At 30.4% G+C, this 19,243-nt stretch overlaps 2 protein-coding genes across 6 annotated transcripts; one reads left to right on the top strand and one right to left on the bottom strand.

Moving 5' to 3' along the window:
* The first annotated feature begins 210 nt into the window (after positions 1-210).
* On the top strand, positions 211-12,693 carry LOC112687507 (protein Jumonji). 3 transcript variants are annotated; one of them, XM_025560243.1, is made up of 20 exons: positions 211-1,063; positions 1,467-1,594; positions 2,042-2,202; positions 2,263-2,345; positions 2,405-2,552; positions 2,628-2,751; positions 2,821-2,972; positions 3,037-3,442; positions 3,514-3,665; positions 4,432-6,914; positions 7,167-7,402; positions 7,524-7,775; positions 7,849-8,050; positions 8,136-8,487; positions 8,545-8,654; positions 8,956-9,717; positions 9,805-9,903; positions 10,435-10,602; positions 11,169-11,279; positions 12,472-12,693. In XM_025560243.1, exons 2-20 carry the CDS (start codon positions 1,515-1,517, stop codon positions 12,547-12,549), a joined length of 6,159 nt encoding a protein of 2,052 aa, XP_025416028.1. In that variant the 5' UTR covers positions 211-1,063; positions 1,467-1,514; the 3' UTR covers positions 12,550-12,693. The 3 variants fall into 3 exon arrangements, with proteins under 3 accessions (XP_025416028.1, XP_025416026.1, XP_025416025.1); XM_025560241.1 differs by having other exon boundaries at positions 212-1,063; positions 1,470-1,594; positions 7,461-7,775; XM_025560240.1 differs by having other exon boundaries at positions 213-1,063; positions 7,461-7,775.
* Positions 12,694-15,081: 2,388 nt separating this feature from the next.
* Positions 15,082-18,226, bottom strand: LOC112687404 (zinc finger protein 708-like). 3 transcript variants are annotated; one of them, XM_025560092.1, is made up of 8 exons: positions 17,807-18,225; positions 17,365-17,455; positions 17,082-17,239; positions 16,917-17,008; positions 16,623-16,828; positions 16,322-16,488; positions 15,514-15,774; positions 15,082-15,427 (listed from the first exon to the last, which is right to left on the bottom strand). In XM_025560092.1, the coding sequence occupies exons 3-8, from the start codon at positions 17,120-17,122 to the stop codon at positions 15,406-15,408; spliced, it is 789 nt and encodes a 262-aa protein (XP_025415877.1). In that variant the 5' UTR covers positions 17,123-17,239; positions 17,365-17,455; positions 17,807-18,225; the 3' UTR covers positions 15,082-15,405. The 3 variants fall into 3 exon arrangements, with proteins under 3 accessions (XP_025415877.1, XP_025415878.1, XP_025415876.1); XM_025560093.1 differs by lacking the exon at positions 17,807-18,225 and adding an exon at positions 17,521-17,777; XM_025560091.1 differs by lacking the exon at positions 17,365-17,455 and having other exon boundaries at positions 17,807-18,226.
* Positions 18,227-19,243: the final 1,017 nt, after the last annotated feature.

Genomic DNA, 19,243 nt, shown 5'->3' with positions numbered 1-19,243 from the left:
TCCGCGGTCGTCCGATACCATCCCTCGCGAGCACGGTGTTGGTGTTTACACTAGCCAAGTCCGGCAACGTGGGCCAGACGACGTTGCCGTTCGGTCGCGGCGGCGGCGGCGGCGTCGTCGTCGGTGGTGGACACAAAAACGTTTTTATCATAACACATATAATCCGACTCGTGCGTGCGGGTGCGACGGTGATCCGTGTGCGTGCGCGTTTCTTCCTCCGTGCGTGCGTGCGTGCGTGCGTGAGTGTATGTATATGGGCGCGTGCGTGCAATCACATTAGTATCGTCCTGGTGAGTGGTGGTGTGTGCGCGCGCGCCAGAGAGTGGTGTTTTTGTTTTGGGCGAGGAGGAGTATCATCATCGTCATCGTCATCATCATCATCAGCAGCAGCAGCAGGAGCATCAGCAGCGCCACCGTAATCGTCGTAGTAGTCGCCGTCGTCGTCGTCGCGTGATGACGAAATATAATTGAACGTATTTCGCTGGAACAAAAAAAGAAAAAAAAACTAAAATAAAAATACGTTCGCACACGCGCGCGCGTAAAGCAGTAGTATTTCGCGCCGCGCACGGTTGTACATATACATAATGTACATGTATATATGTATATAATACATCAGTAACAATAATAAAAAATAATAATAATAATCTCATCACACACGAACGCGTGTACGCGAGATAATAATATTTTTGTTGTTTCTGTTTTTTTTTTTATCTCGAAAGTCTTATTCGCATGGATACGTTTTATCCGAGATTTTATCATTATATATTTTTCTGTTCTCTTAATTCCTTTTTCCTGCGCCGGACTGACTGAGTGCTTCTACACCGCGGTAAAAGAGGCGCGTGCGACCGAAAAGAGGATCGGACAAAGGAGACGCACACACGCAATTAAATAGTCGCGCCAAGAGATACGACACGATGCGCGTTCACTATCGTCACGGACGCAGTGACAACAATAACAACAACAACAACCATAACGACAATAACAGCAGTACGGTGGTGTCTGCATCCAACGCATCCCGGATTTTCGTCTGCGCACGTTGTTCTGAATCGCACTAACATCAGAGGTACATACGTCGCCGTATAGATATTTATTTTTACGTACATGCCATCCACATCTGTAAGATCGACGCGTGGGTGTATAAATATATACCTATATATATCTAAAATTTACTTAGTCTAACTTACTCTTGCGTACCTATACTTATAGGTACTTACACACTTGTGTTGCCTCTACGTGCTCATTACCTGTTTTCTATCACCATCAATCTAAGCCTGGCATTATTCGGTTACTCGCTCAGAATTTATTTTATCCTCGAACCACACTTATAACCGATTTCTTGAGTGCAGTGTACAGAAACTCTGAGCAACATAGGTTTTTTTCCTACCCTATTTAATACCATAGGCATTCTTGTTTCTCCATTGGTACATTAATTTGTTAATTTAAATATAACCGTTCTTTATTGATAGCAGTCGAATAACCATGCTGAAAGACTAGGTACTAATCATACCGATACTATGTCTTTGAATGGATCAGATGCAAAGAAACGCAAGCTGTTGAACAATGATGAAGCCATTCTCGATTCGAGTACAAAAAAGTAAGTGTTTACACTTGTTTTTCAAATCTTCCAGTAGTTGATACATTAAATGCGTGTTTACTAAATTTTAATTGTATGCATTTTTTGTTATCAAATTGTGTTGTAAAATGTTTAATTTTTTAATATTATTCATCTACTATTACATATTTAAATATTTTTGTGAAAATACTAAAACCTGTACTCTTATGTTGTTATAATAGTTTTATATCATGAACTATGGTATTTATTTATTCACTATTGTATTCAACTACTTTGTTGCTGAAATTTACATTTCAAAGTTAATCAACAATTTTATTTTATTCTTGAGTGATTGTAATTTAAAAAAATAGAAGTTTTTTATCTGTTTTGTATTATATTTAATTTAAGATTTAATTTGTTTCTATATTTCTTAAATAATTAAAGAATGCTTTGTGAATAATAAATAAAACCTTTATTTTTATCTTGTAGAATCAAGGTACAAGCTCAGCGTAAATTTGCTCAAAATGCTGTGACACCCAACAGTACTCCGCAGAAACCTATTCAGACTCCTGTGGTACCTAATAATTCAATAAAACCACCAATAAAACGACCAAATACAGAGGACTTTCTGACTTTCCTTTGTTTTAGAGGTAAACAAATAATTTTTTAATCTTATAAATCTTCATTTTATTTATCAATTGTTTAATTAGGTACTAGTTTACTACCACCACGTCTAGATTTTTTTAATAAGCCTCAACGCTCTCTATCAGCACATGAAATTGCTGTTGGAAAGGTATTTATTTTTTGATTATCTACATTCTAGGTTTTATTTAGTTTTGTTTTACATTTTAGAAAAGAAGAAAAAGTACTCCTATACTGCCAGTAACTAATGTGAATAATATAAATAATGTTAATGTTGTAAATAATGAGCCAAGTGAAAGAAAAACCATAAGACAGTTACCACAAACTAAGTATCCGTTATCTAAGTTAGGACAAAAAGGTACAGTAAATGTAATTTTTATGTTTGTAAATGTATTATACTTTTAAAATATATTACAACTATCATTATTTATAGTTATTGGTCGTAATCTGGTAAGATCTAGTTCAAGGTATGCTGTAAGACAAGAAGCTCTTACTTTGCGTCAATTATCCCTTCGCCATGGTTCTAAAATTAAAAAACCAAAGCTTAAAGTTAAAAAGTATGAAGAACATTACTTTTGACAATGTTTTATTTGTATTGAACTAATTATTTTATTTTCATTTTATAGACCTCTAGTTGAAGAAATTGTCAAAAAAGAAACAAAAAAAAATGGAAAACAAGTGTCATTAGATGGTAAGCAATTACAAAAATTGAAAGGTCGTATAACACGATCAAATTCTTTACCAAGTATATTTTGTCCTGCAATAAACCAACTTCGAGGTAAAATATTTGATAAATATTTTGTTGAATATATGGTTTATCTTATTTTAAAACAACTTTTTAGATGATAAAGGTAAATGGTGTAAGGGGGACAATAAACCTTCTTTAAAAACATCGGAAGATTCAAAGGATTCAGATGATATTGAAGAAGAAAGACCATCGAGAAAAAAGACTGCATCAAATTTAAATCATAGAAGTAACAGTCTTGGTAATATAAAACAAAAGACTAGTCTAGTTAAAGTAACCAACAAAAATGACAGAAAAACTAGAAGTTTAGCTAGTAAACATAAGAATAATGATCAAGATAATTATGTCATTCCTGATAAGAAATATGATAAGAATTTAAAGACTGTATCTAAGAGTAACAAAGCTAACAGTTTAATTGAAACAAAATTGTCTTTTGATGTGAAAAGAAGAACATCTTCTGTAGATAACATTAAAACAAGCCATGAGAATAAAGATTTATCGAGGTGTGTTCAATATTATAATGTTTATGGTTGTAAAAAAATAATTTTTCAATACAATTTAATAATTATTTTAGTTCAACTCGTTCAAGACCTCCTAGGAGAACTAAAGAAGCTGCTACTTTATTTATGGAAATGTTACGAAAAGATATGCGATGTGCTGATGAGCAAGAAGATGAAACATCATCCGTGGAAAGTTTTCCTGATCTTCCAAATACACGAATTAACGGTAAGTCCTAGGCCTTTACTAATCAAACAATAAAGTTTTATCACTCACAAGTTCACCAAAGTGCTTACAACCCTATTTTTATTATATTGGATTTTATTTAAAGTTATATAAATATTTTTTTTAATACTTAAACAATCAATAAACAAGTAGCATTTATAAAACCTAATCAATAATTGTGTGAATGGAAATTTTGTTAATTAATATTCTGAAAGTCTTGGGTCACCTAATTTTTTTAAATTGAATATTAAAGTTTAATTTTAAATCGCATTGTGGAGTTTTAATGAATACAATTTTAAATATAAGCTAATTTTATTACTAAAACATTATTTACAATGTTTATTTTTAATTCAAACTGATTTAAAATTTTTTATTTCAATAAATATATTGAATGTTTTGCATTTTTTATTGAAAATTTATTGTAAATATTTTTATAAATACTTGGTTGAATTCGGTTATTTTTAGAAGTATTGTATATTGGGCTTACACTTATATTATATTTTTTGGAGTTCATAAAGTTATCAATGTTTTTAATAGAAACACTGAAAATTTAAGGTACTTTATAGAACATTTTGTCCAAGAAACATCTTGAATTTTTATGTTACCTTGTCATTGGGTTCTAATATTTATTTATAATAATAATTTTAATTATTTAATTGTTGATTATATGAAAATATTTTTATTTTTAAAAATTATTCTGGGTAGTTCAGTGATAAATATGTTTAAAAGTAAATTTGTTCATACTTTTATTAATATTTATTTTTTTTAGAACAACGTGAACGTGAATTGAAAGTTTTTTCTAAAAAGAACAAAATTGAAAAACAACAGGAAAAACAGCGGCTTGAAAATCAGGATGATAAATCTTCATTATTAGTGCTTGATAAAAAAAATGTAGTAGAAAAGAAGGTTAAAGAAAACAAAAAATCTGAGATTAAAACATTTTCTAAAAAAAAAATCAAAAAAATAGCAGAGGTGTTGGTCAATTCTGATAATAATGGAACAACTTCATTCAAAAGGAATCTAAGGCCTCGCCGTTCTTCTACCATGCTGGACGATTATATAATAACTGATTCAGAAGAGGATTATGATAAATTTGAATTCATATCCGAGGTAAATAAAAATGAAACCCCCAAACCATCAATAAAAGTAACGACTGCGGGGATTTCTAAAATACAAAATCATATAATTAGTACTGAGGAATCTGCAAAAAAAAATTTTAAAATTAATAAGACTGACTTGAAACTGAAAAAAGATTTGAATAAAATAGATTCTGAAATAAAAAAGAGTCTTTCTGAAACTAAGTCAAAAAATATTTTATTAAAATACGATAAAGAGCCTGAAATCAAGAAAAATAAATATGCTACTGTTGACCAAAAAATTGAGAAATTGTCAAAAAATAAGACTGAAAATGTAGTAATTACTAAAGAACCAAAAACTTCTGACAAGGGTTTGAAAAGTGTTGGGAAAAAAGTGCCACTTTCTATTAAATTGCAGCAAAAGTCAGCAAAAAAGGAAAAAGTCTCAAAAGATAAAAAATCTAATTTAGATTTATACAACAATAACAATAAAAAGCCTTCTACAACATTGTCATCATCGGTTGTATCTTCTTCGTCTTCCATATTTAGTGGTATTACTAGTCAATCAAAAGAAGAACTTCTAGAGCGTATGGCCGCTAATTTTGATGCCAAATCTACTGCCTGTGAGGACACTAAGAAATCTACTGTTAAGAATGAAACTTCTTTGAAAAAAGTTGAGGACAATTCTATTGCGTTAGAAAAAAAAAAAGAAAATGAAGTTGAAACAACATTGCTGCAACAATATGAGAGCTACATTCCTACAACAGAAATATTATTTCGAGAAAAGAAAGTTGAAAATAGCAATATAGTTTTAGAAAAAAAAGAAAAATGTGATACCGTTGACAATAAAAAAGAAGACCATATTGTAGAAAAATTAGAAAGCATAAAAGCTGTTGAACTCAAACAAGAGTTGAAAGTAGTTTCAAAAACAGAAAATATAGTAGCAAAAGAAGAAAATGTGGCAACCCCTAGAAAAGTGGAAAATGTAGTTTTGGTTGTTGATAGGGTTGAAAAAACCGAATCTATAATGGTGCCATTCAATAAAGTGGAAAAAGTAGAAAACATTGTGTTTCAGACCATTGCTAAAGATTTATTTCTTGGACAACAAAAAGAGATCAAAATCACCATGCCTGAGTACTTTTCAGGTAAAAACTTTCAGGTTCCTAATAGATTTAAACAAGACGATGGCCTTTCTGTATTATCTGAAATCTGTAGTGCCTTACCTAGATTTAATGAACCATTTGTACCTAATGGTCAGCTGATAAATAAATATCCAACTACTAGTGAGAGTAGTTTTGTAAAGTATACATCATCCTCAATTAGTAGTGATGAGAAGAAAGAAGATAAATCTGTTTTGTCAACGTTGACTCCACCATCTTTTGAAAGCCGTACCATGAAAATGGTTAATCTGGCTAGGGAAAACAAAACTGTAACTAGGACAAATGACAAAAAAGATTTGACTGCATCGTGGAGGCAGGCTTTTAAAAATGTAAAATTGCCAAAAAACAATCTTGCTTTAGCTTCCTATTCATCTGGTAACAATTTGATCTCTTGGACAAAGAATAAACATGATGACAATCAAACATTACCACAGGTTTGTACTGATAATGTGGATGGCAATAGCAATGGTGAAGTAAAGGAAATCATTACAGATAATGATTTAGTCAAAACCACTTTTCAATCATCTTTGGTCAATGGTAGTACAGCTGAAAATAAATTGGAATCTTCTCAACCGTGCCAAAAGACTTATTGTAGTGAATCAAAAACAACTGATGTGTTGGATAGTAAAAAGACAGTGGCTAACAATGCATCATACTTGGCAAAAAGAACTTTACTGAATAGTACAAAATATGATCTAAAATTTGAAAAACATTCTGCAACAGCAGTTGTGCCAACAACTGTTTTAGTTACTGAAGAAAAACAACAACGTAAAGACGTAGTTAGTGATGTATCGTCTTCAGATGATCTGAGTCCAGAAAAAAAGATCTTTCATCAACGTCGATTATCCACTAATCAGTCGTGCAGCGGAAACAGTTCTGATGCATTTTCTCCAGACAATGAGACAAGTGTTTATGCTTTTCAACCCGATTTACCAGTAGCTAGTACTCCTTTCCGCCGAAATAAACCACAGTCACCCGCCAAGTCGAGAACAGTTTCACCAAACACATCCATTGCTGTAAGTATTTATGTTAAGTATGTACCTTATATAAAAGAGGCTAAATTTGTAGGTATAAATAAAGTTAACATTCTTATGGGCCCCATGAAAATATAATAGTAAAATAAACAATTTTTTTTTTTTATTATTACATATTTTAATATTGTACTTTTTATTTATCGGAATATTTAAAATCGATATTCCTCTGGCTCCTTTTCTTACTCCTAATTTTCCTTTTGCCATTAATATAAATTTGCTTATCATTTTTTGTAGGTTAGTATAGAAAATGATTCTATGGAGGAGAAATCTCATCATTCTACTGTATCATCAACAACGGACGTTGACAGTGAGGAAGGACGGCTGTTTTACATTCCTTTGCCAGCTGGAGTTCAAGCTCAACCTTTGATCCAGGGAGTGACAGTCAAATTGGGCACACAAGGACCACAAAACAAGTTAGTAATGAGTGCCAAGTTAGTCACCAAACCTCCAGCATCCACAATACCAGTCAGGTATGTATCTACTCGGATACAAAATAAAATGTTATAAATAAAAAAATTAAAACTATAGTTCCATATCACCAAAACTGGAGCGAAAAATTAAGCCACTGTGTACAAACAAAATTTCCAACAGCATGACACCTGTCGGTACTGTACAGCCAACCACTCGATCTGTTCAACCCACTAAGAGTACTCCCTCAACTTCGAAACAAGTGTTACCATTATCACTACAACCAGAGATCCCGGAAGTAAAAGATGAAAAGAAACGGTTACAACAAGTTACTAATATTACTGCCACAAAAAATAACACTTCTAAGGAATCAAAAAAAACGTCAGTATCATCATTATCTTCTGTCTCTGGCTCTGATAATAAGAAATTTAAAAAGTAATTTCCACTGCAGTATTTAAATTCGTATTTTACAATTACAGATGTTAATTTACTGATTTAAATATTATAGGACTGAAAAACACATTAATAACAAGAGAAAGTGCAGCGAAAAATTAGCTTCTAAGAAAAAAGAATGTGCAGACATGATGGATGCACCAACATTTTATCCGTCTGAGGAAGACTTTAAGGACCCACTTGAGTACTTTGAAATTATTAAGCCTGTTGCCCGAAAATATGGTATATGTAGGGTTGTACCACCTCCTAGTTTTAAGGTTTGTTTATTAATAAATAGAAAACTAAAATATTCCCTCTCATGGTTTTGATAGTGAATGTGACACAACATTTTTGTTTATTTAGCCTGAATGTAAAGTTAGTGATGATATGCGGTTCACGGCCTATAATCAATTTGTTCACAAAATGATGAATCGGTGGGGTCCAAATGTCCGTGAAATGATGGCGATGAAGAAATATTTAAAAACACAGTCCATAGTATTTTCCAATCCCCCGCTTATTGGTGGCATGGAATTGGATTTGCCTAGGCTTTATCATACTGTCCAAGACCTTGGTGGTCTGAAAGAAGTGATAGAGTTGGATAAATGGTGTCGTGTTGCAGACTTGATGAAGATACCCAAAAGTGCCCAAGACCGTGTCTCGAAACTTGATGATATTTACTGCAAGTATCTGCTACCCTATGACACTCTTTCACATGGTAAGTTGTATCTAGTAAAATTAAATTATTCTCTTAAATGTTTTATTTTTATTACAGAGGAACGACAAAAATTAATTGCTGAAGTTGACAAAGAATGGAAACAGGTCTGTAAAAAAGGTGACTCTGACAATGAACTGTTTGAAGATGTCAGTGATTGTATAACAAAGGTAACATAAATTGTAAATATGTAAGATTATCATTCAAGTAAAATATTTTAATACGAAGAAATTATATTTACCTTATTTATATTTTGTATTCAATGTAATATTGTAACCTTTTTATTGACTTAATTTTAATTTTATCAATATAAATCAAACATATATTAAAATACATAATAATAAGTTAAATATGACATAAGAAATAATTTGGTTAACTGATTTGTTGTTAAAAAGAATTGTGAAAACTGTGATTTTTAAAGAAAAAAATTATTAAATACTTTATTTATCTATATATATTTTTTGTTCAAAGGGTCGTAGTATTGCATTGAGTGCTTATTATCGAGTGGCTCGCAATACTGTTGCCATGTGGTTCAAAGAACAGCAACAACAACAGCCGCAGGGTAGTGGTAACTCATCTCTGGCATCTAAAATGGGTGCTGCTGCGGTCCGAGCTGAAGATGTTGAATCTTTTTATTGGAAGCAGGTGCAAGAGAAGAAGAATCATATATGTGTCCTTTCAGGTTCGATAGACTCAGGCGCTGAGGGTTATGGGTTCCCGACGTCTAAGACTGCCACATTTACCAAACATCCTTGGAATCTAAAGGTTTTGACCAATAACCCAGTATCTGTGCTCAAGTCTCTTGGTCCAGTTATGGGCATGACTGTACCTACCATACACATGGGTATGGTATTCTCAGCCTGTTGCTGGTACAAAGACCCACATGGTTTGCCATGGATTGAGTACTTACATACAGGTGCTGATAAGGTGTGGTATGGTGTGCCATCCTCCCAGAGTGATAAGTTTCGTGCAGCAATGAAACGGCTGTTGCCGCGAGCTGTTGCTGAGGGACAAAACCATCACACTTGGTTGGCTGCTGATAGTGGCATGGTGCCGCCTGATCGCTTACTAGAGCATGGTGTTACGCTTACTCGAACTGTGCAGAATCCAGGCCAGTTTTTGATTGTTATGCCACGAGCTTATACATGTAATGTGTCTACTGGATATGTTATATCGGAGAGTGTCTACTTCACTCAGTCTGGTTGGCTTAATGATTCAGAGAAAATTTTTCAGGCAAGTGGATAAAATTAATTGTTTTTATTTATGAGTAACATTTTACATAATTTTTTCTGACTAAATGTTATCTTTTTGTTTTTTTAGGATTTGCAAAGAAATTGTGAACCAGCTGCTTTTTCATATGAAAAGTTATTAATTAACATGTCTATGGATCCTCGTACACCTCAAAAATTACTAAAGCAGGTACGTTCAAACTGTTATGTCAAAAAATGGGAAAATGTATAGTTATCTCTAATTAAAAGCACAGATTTTTGTTAGTAAATTGGTTCTTGTCTATTGAAGTAATTCAGTTTAATTTTGAATAATTAATTTAGGGTTGTGCAGTGTTAGATAGAACTAACCTAAAAGTTTTTCCTAAACTTTTTAGATTCCATTAATATAACATGAAGTTGAAATGAAAATGTTTTGAATTTCAATACATTTAATTTTTTTGAAACATTTAGCTTCCGAAGATAATCATTTATATATAATTTTTACTATGTATAAATATTTGTATTAATATATGTGTACGTATGCCATATAACTTTTAAATTAAAATAAATAAATAATAATAAATATTTGTTTGATGACAATAACTGGCATAATAATAAGAATAATTTACAATAATAAGAATATAATTATAATTATTATATTCCTAGTTATACTTTTAATTATTACTCAATATAATCAAATGTATAATTATAAGTTTTTAAACCCTTCAATTTATTTTTACAGCTACTAAACATATTAAGCAACATGAGAGATTGTGAAGTAGCACTCAGGAGTCAGCTAGTAGAAGATTTGGGTTTAAAGGTGTCTGAACGTATTCGGCCTTTGAAATCAAGTGAACAAAATGATGATTATGAGTGTGACGTATGCCATTCAATTCTTTACATATCAATGGTAATAATAAATAAAATATTAATTATGATTTTTTTAAATGTTATTACTCAATAAATGTTTATAAGGTATTGTATATTTTAAATTTTTTCGGAGATGGTCTTGTCTAATTGTAATTTAGTCCAACATCTATTTAATCAATTTAAATATAACTATATTTATAGTATTGATCAAATGTTATGAAGTTTTAACTAAACTTTTAATTTGAATATTTTTCATATTTTTTTAAATTTATTACTTGATTTAAGTTTAATTTTGGCTATAAAACATATTTTTTACCATAGTTTTCAAATTGATACCATCCAAATAATATAGTGTATTAAATCTTCCAATTAATCAATAATAATATGATAATATTTAAAGATGATTTTACAATTTTTTTATTTATTTTTTGTTAAAATTGTATTTTAATATGAAATATCACTAGATTTAATATAAAGTGTATCAAGCAGTGTATATATGTATCAAATCGACCCAACAATGATTTTTATGTTTTGTTATAACGGTCATCAATAAGCACAATATACATGGCATGAATATTATTATATCTTTATAATGTATTTGCATAGGTAAACAACTCTCATGAGGATTGTGACTATTGTTTGAGACACGGCATTGAAATGTTATCGAAAAAACATAATCAACTCAAGTATTGCAAGTTTTTATATACTTTAGATGAGGTGAGTAACTAGCAACTAACTAAATAGTCTGAAAACCTAATAATCATGAAAATATGCATTTATGTTGTACAATTTTTATTAAATGTACTCTCTAAACATATATTATAATTTATTTCTAATTTAAAATGATTAAATAATTTTATGCAATTATTACTTTGAATTGAAAATGTTCTAACTTAAATTGTAGCTTTGTAAAGTATTAAACATATAAAATATTTCACGAAAATGTCTATTACATTTTGACGACACGCACAACGAATAAGACAGTAACTCACTATCGCTGATTTTTTTGGAGAAGCAATTAAAATATTAACATAACATTGTAATTTAGTGACCTAATCAATTGTTTTGAAAATTGTACAACACATTATTTTTCATACCTAGAACTTATTTTTGATCGATATTGTGTATATTTCGGAATATTTCAGATTTTTTTGAGGTATGTCCGTTAGTGATGCAAAATAAATCTAGATTATCCAAAAAATCCGCATTTCGGGTTTTAATCTACAAAATGAAATCTAAATTTTAGATTTTTGGACTTAAGAATTCGAATTTTGGGTTATACAATTCTAATCAGGGTATTAAATTGTTTTGTATAATATCTAAACTATTTCACTATACACTATAGTTAGTAACTAACTAATCTGCTAAATACCTAATTAACTAATTCTAGTTACAATCAATATATATAAAACCATAATAATTTTAAAATTTGTCATCAATATTTATTTAATTACAAAAAGTGGTAGAACTTTTTCCAATGGTTGGAATATTTTGTTGACTACATTAGTTGATTTAAAAAAAAATTTTGTTAATCATTTTTTAATCATATAAACTTTAAGTATATTAAATGTATTAATTTAATTTTAACAAAGGTGAAGTCTTTATAACTCGATAATAATTAATAATTCATGCACTAATACTTAAAAGCATCTTAATTCATAATTTCGATATAAAAACTGGGTATTAATAAAAATTCAAGTTATTCAAGTTATTCAGTAATCATACAATCGTTAAAGAAAGATAAAATAAGTATATTTGAGTTTACAAAATAAAATGTAATTTCTTTAAAATTTAAAATATATTTATCAAAGCTAAATGAACATAAATTATTTTAGTGGGTCTCTTATGAATTATAATTATGCTATAATGTACATTTCCAATATTGTTTTGAACAAAGTTTCATTTTTAGATGGAATTGGATTCAATATTGGTGAAACTGCGTGAGAGAATTGATTCAAAGAAAAAGAAGACGTCTACCAAAAGTTGATGACTGAGGATGAGATCTTGTTATCCCTATAAATCTAAGCAAGAAAACATAATACAAAATAAACTCACTGTTTTGAACTTATAAAAAAAATTAATATAAAATGCTTAGTTCTTTTTCTAACAACATATTGCAAATTATGTTGTTGTGTTCAACCATATAATATTATTATACTCTTCCTAAAGAGTAAATTTCAAGACTTAATTTTTTTATTTCTCATATGTTCCAACGTTTTGTGATTTAATTTTTTTTATTATTATTATTATTATTTATTATTGCAATTATTTAATTTTTTTTACATTTGTACAAAAATTGTGTTCATGTGGTCTCAGAAATTTGTTAATTATCCGTTTAGCAAATTTTTGTACTTAAATAGTTATAATAGTATTTTGTCAAACCTATGTGTTGCGTGCTGCGAATAGTTGTAAAAAAAAAAAAAAATAATGAAGACTTGTATTACATAAGAAATATTGCTTAATATAATTTTGAAAAGTATTTATGTCAGAAGTCTAGTAAATATAAAAAAATTATAATAAATGCGTTTAGTAGGTATTATTAAAAATGAAACTGTCAGTCTTATTTATTTTTGGTAAATCTAATAGTTTTCATTATCTCAGTCGTACATTTTGGTAACCAGTATATTAGAATTTTTTAATAAAAGTAATGTATTTTGTTAGCGATGAATCAAAAATATAACTGTCAACAAAATATAGAAAAGAACAATAGTGGCATTATTTTTTTCATTTTCAAAAAAAAAAAATCTAGGTAAAAATATTTTCTTTTTCTCTCGAATTTCACATCTTGGTATGGCTATCCAACTAATTCATAAGTTATATGTGTTGTTAATTTGGTGGTTCCCAAACATTCTTCAATCATGGTCCATAATTATTATAAGTCGTGGCTTTGGATAAACTGTCTAAATTTTGAAAATAAGTATTTAAGATCGAAAACACACACAAAAAAAAGGTAAAAAGTGACTTATTGTTATAGGTTTATCAAATATAATAAAATCTTGAGTTCTTTTCTTTACAGTTAAGATATAACTATCTTTATCTTGTCAAGTAATATTATATTTATAATGCATTATTTTAATTTCAATATTGAATGCTAATGTATGGTTTTCTACAAAAAATTAATCATTGGATACTGCATGTGGAGAAATAAAATAGCTACAAATGATTTAATTAACAGCTGATGTTGATTAAGATGGAAAAGTCACTTCTTGTTGTGTAAATAACAATTTCTTAATTTTGAAAGAACAAATGAAATATTTTCCATTATTACATATTGACTGATAAGACGATTGGTTGTTGCGCAATCCTTAAGTAGTAACATAGGATTAGCCAAAGGACAAATCTTAGAACTTCAGTGTGATTGCTTATTGAAAATAAAATGTAATAAACTTTAATCTTCTGTTTTTGGAGTGAATAATGATATCAAGTATCCATTAAATACGTAAATAGCAATTAATACATTATTCAATTTTCTACAATGCACCTCTGCGAACTAAGATTTTCCGTCCCAATCAATATGAAAAATAAGAAACTTGAACATTTTTAATCAGTTGAACAAAAAATGCGAAGATATTTGTTGTCAATCTACCCCTTGAATTGAACTAATGTACAAACATCGAGTACATGTTTCACACCAAAATTATATAAATTAAAAATCAAAAAATAATATTATTCTAATTTTACTACTTTTATACATTTTTTCAATTATTATTTATTATACTTTAATTGATGTTGTTTTTTTCTAATAAATAAAAATTTTTTATATGGCATACGCTTTTGGTAAATACTGGTATATGATGAAATCCTGACTTAAAAAAAAATTTTATTATTTCAACGACTCCAGTATTGATTGATTATCTATGTACAATGTTTGAATATACATAAACTTAGATTCTTCTGATTTTCCTACAAGAGTAACTGTATATGTTTAGTTATTTGGTCGTATACTCCAAAATTTATATTTTGATGAATAAAATGGACTTCTATATCAGTATCATCAGCGTCCAATGAAGAATGAGTTAAATAATTTTAATTTTTATACCATTAAATATTTAAAATATAAAATAAAAAAAATATAAAGTTCTAAAATAAAACAAAAATAGATGAATTAAAGTTTGAATATTTTAAAATGAAATTAGAGTGATTAATTTAAATTATATTGATTATAATTATAATTGAATTATATTTTATAATTATGAATGCGATTTATAGAGTTTATTCTCAAATTTTGACAAAACATGTTCATGCATTTAAATTACCTATGTCTAGGAAAACTCAAATGATGGTCGCAGAACGAACAAGTTCACAAGAAATTTATTGTTTTTTTTTAATTTTATTTTTTTTATTAAAATTGTACAAACAGCTGAGAATTAAAAAAAAAAAAAAAATTGGTAAGGTTTATTATAAATTAGTTAAAAATATATGCATAACTTTATATAAATTACAATGAAAACATGAGACAAGTAGTAAAAGAATCTATAACTGTTAACACCATGTGAAGAAATAACATGTAGGATGAATAAAAATATAACTTGTAAAACATAAATTATTTCCGGTGGGGTTCCTTAAAAAATATAATAAACTATCAATTTTGAAGGAGTTTAAATGGTCAACCAATAATTAATTAAAGGCTACATTAGTTATAACTTTAAAACACATTTTAAAGATAAACAATGAAAAATGTATAACATACTAACTAGTGAAACCATCCAAAAGAAAGAAGAGAAATTAAGAACAACAATCATTATAAAATTTATATAAAATAGTTAATTAAAAATGTCATATATTGGTCCAATATAATATGGCAGTATGGTAACAACCTGTAGTATGTAATGAGCATGGTTCATCATTGTTTTCCATTTATATACCTGAAGATTATACAAAAAACAAAAAATTAATAATAAATTGATGTGCATCATACAATACAAATTCATAACAAAAATAAAACACAAACTTGTGGTATGAAAAATCATCCTTGGAGTGAATATTTCGCACATGTTTGGTTAAGTTGCTCTGACTGTTTGATGAGTGATTGCAAAACGGACACAAGTATGGCTTGAAACGTGAATGTATGATCATATGTCTTTTCACCAATGATTGTGATTGAAATGCTTTGTCACACACATTACACGTGTGTACACGTTCATTGTGCACGGTGTTCTTATGTGTTTGCAATCGACTCTTGATGGCAAACATTGAACCACATTCTTCACACCTAAGTTATCCAAAAAAATGGAAAAGAAAACAATATTCAAAACAATTGAAATGCACCAGGATCATAAATAACTATTATATAATTTTGATTTAACTTTTGGTTTTAATTTCTATATGTATTTGCTTAAGTTATTTTATAGATAAATTAAGAATTAATAAAATAATTATATTATTTTTAGACAATTTTCAAACAACTAGAGTTGATTTTAATTATATTCATTTATAATTTAGATTTGTTATTGAATATTATTTTATTTAGGTTTGATGAATTAACTTTTTGTAGAGTAAGCTGTAGTTTTTATGTTTTGAAGTTTTATGATTGAACAAATTATAACACTATAATTTCTGAAACAAATCCTTATCAAACCTATAATTTAATAATTCTGACACGAAAAAAAAAAAAAAAAAACTTAATAATTTATAATTGACAAAATAATTTACATTTAAAAGTAATTAAACATACGAATATATTTTGCTTATTGAACTTGAAAACGAAGAGAGTTTTGTTTTATTTAGTTATAATACATAGAAATTTACAAGATACTTACATGTAAGGCTTGCACTTGTTGTGGATGAACAAATGTATGGACATGTCATGTTTGGAAGCACTCACATGGTAACAAATAGAACAGATAAATTTTGATTCAGTATGATCACCGTGTTTCAATTTTTCATGGCGTTTAAGTGAATCATACAAGTACGTTGTGTATTCACACTATAAATCAAACAGACAACATGTATATAAGTATGTGAGAGACTAGAGTATCAACAGTGAATGGGCAGTTGGGCACAGAAAAGCTTGAACAAAAGGAAATAAACACCAATAATGGTACCAATAGTAGACATTACCGTTTTACAAGAGTATTTTTGTTTTTTTGTGTGATTGGCATTAATGTGTCTCTCCAAGTTGTATTTGTCAAAAAATGTCCGTGAACAGTAGTTGCAACAATAGTTACACACCCCCATGTGACGTTTCAGATGTTTTTTCAAATCTGCTTTTCGGAACGTTTGATATTTACAGTCTGCACATTTGTAGACTTCTGGTTTTTGAGCAGCTACATAAATAAATAACATAATACAACAAGAAAATATGATAATAAAGTTCTGGTTGAAAACAATAGGTTTTTATTAAAAATATCTTACTTTTCTTTTTTTTTTTCTCACTGCATAGGGCTTTAAAACTATCAAATGCCTTGTGGTTTATTTTTCTTTTGGTATTTACCTCATCACAGATCCTAAAAATTGAGTGAAGAAAAAATAAAATTTGAAAATGATCAACAATTCTTTACATTATAAGTAAATGCGTACGTTTCAGTGAACTCTTCATCACAATGAATTATTTCATTCATGGGTACATTGATTTTACTAATAAATTCTTGTAGGACACAGAGTATCTTTTCAAGAGTTGATTTTTTCAGCAAGGCTGTTGTTTGAACACATATGATATTTTCAAAGGTCCGTTTACACTATAACAAAAACATGTTACAATTTATCACACAGGCATTGTAAGTAGTTATGTAGTGTTTGTCATGTTTACATCGATAATAATATATAATAAGAGTGCATTAACTATAAACATGGAAATATTTACTATTGTATATTAGGTTTGTCTCACAGTTTAACATGTTGTCATTGTTTTCACCTGCTCCACAATATAAATCAATTAAATGCGCTGATGCAACCTAATAAAAACAACAATGAGGACTAAATTTCATTGGAAAGAAATTATAGTGTACATGAGCTGTACCCTTAGAACCGAATAAATTTCAACAGGTGTACACACGGAGAGTAAAGATACAAGATTCGTGCAAGTGTTGCGGTAGCATCAAGGCGTTCGAAAGGAACGCGGGAGGAACGGTGATGAAATCATATTCGAATCAAAACCGCGGATCGGACAAAGCGGTTACACGGAAGTTTGGAAAACGTTCGGTGGACGCAGACACCGGCGTTGTGATCGCACGGTTCTCGGAGGATGCGTAATGAAGTTGGTGAAAAAAAAAAAAAAACATATTATAAAACCAATTTGCGGGTACCTGCAACACCGAGTTTTCGAGTAGTAGTTCCGCGTTGCGGTCACTGGTGGCGTTGGCGGAGGCCATGGCGTCGAAACGTGCGAGGGATATCCTGCGGTCGTCGAATTACCCAAGGGACAACTCGGGCGAGCAATAATATCATCCGAACACCGTTCGTTACGGCAGCGAAAAACGAGCGCGGACGGTGGACCCGACGAAAATCCAAGAGATCGGATCCGGACGGCGACGGAGAGCAATCACCGTGAAAATATAGCACCGGCGCGCATCGTTGTCCGGGACGTCGTTGATCAATCGAACGGCCTCGGAGTTACGACGAGATTATATTGTACACTCCTACCTATGAGCCGTCGAACCAAACGTGATCTAACCGGGATTCTCCAGCGCACCGTCCGTTATCGTGTACCGTCAGCCGCAATCGTGTCCGTGATAACGACGCACGTTATCAGCTGGTCGTTTCGCGGCTTTATCGCGGTCGGCCCCGGAGGATCACCGTGAACGCCTACTGTATTGTCATCCAGGGCGGAGTGGCGCAGCGCCTCGGGGCCTCCTGGGTGAAAACATTGTTTGAAATTAGGAGGCGGTGGGGTTGAACCTCAGGTCTACAACGGATGTTTTTATATCATAACGAAACGTGTAGTGAAATTATTAGTGGTTTTTTTTTTTTTTTTTTGAGGAGTCTTAACCAGATCTATGTAATAGAAATGTACATTTATTAGTCTTACGAATGCAAAAATATACTAGAGATCAGTGGCGTTCTCAGGAATTTTCAATGGGGGGGGCTCTGAAAATTTACTAGAATACAAAGGTGGGGGAGCTCTGCCTCCCACACCCCCCATAGTCATAATAATTACAAATATTGTACTGTTTTAAAAAACCACATTATCACAAATTGTCATCAAATTGTTAAATTGATAGCGCGGTCGTGTCATAGAACATGTTCTATGGTCGTGCTCCAATCCAACTTGATAATCCTGATACTGGTAACTAATGACGTATAAACCACTAAATTATAATCAATAAAATCAATAATCAATTATTATAAAACTATTGGAATAATTTTAAAAAAATACGGCCAATAAGGGGGGTGGGGTTCAAACCCCATGACCCCCCCCCCCCCCCGTGAGTACGCCACTGCTAGAGATTAGAGGTAAAACTAAGTTACTAAAACTGTCCTAGGAACCGGGAGTGGACTAGGACCAGTAAGGTCCAAGTCTTACTTCCGTGTATATACTGGTCATGTGTATGTAAACAATAATTTGTATTCTAATTTTTTGGAGGTTGATGGATAGCTTTCTTGCATACCCTGAACACGAAGTCTCGGTACGTTTATGTTTGATATTTAGTGATTTTTTTGATTACTAAGTATAACCTATATCTATCCTACCTTATCCTTATTTAATTAAGAAATTTGGTTTTCCTGCTATATACAGCATTTAA

Source organism: Sipha flava, unplaced genomic scaffold (genome assembly GCF_003268045.1).
Source record: "Sipha flava isolate LNK unplaced genomic scaffold, YSA_version1 34_pilon_pilon, whole genome shotgun sequence".
NCBI lineage: Eukaryota > Metazoa > Arthropoda > Insecta > Hemiptera > Aphididae > Sipha > Sipha flava.
The sequence above is the reverse complement of the archived record's forward strand: the minus strand, read 5'-3'. Positions and strand labels throughout refer to the sequence as shown.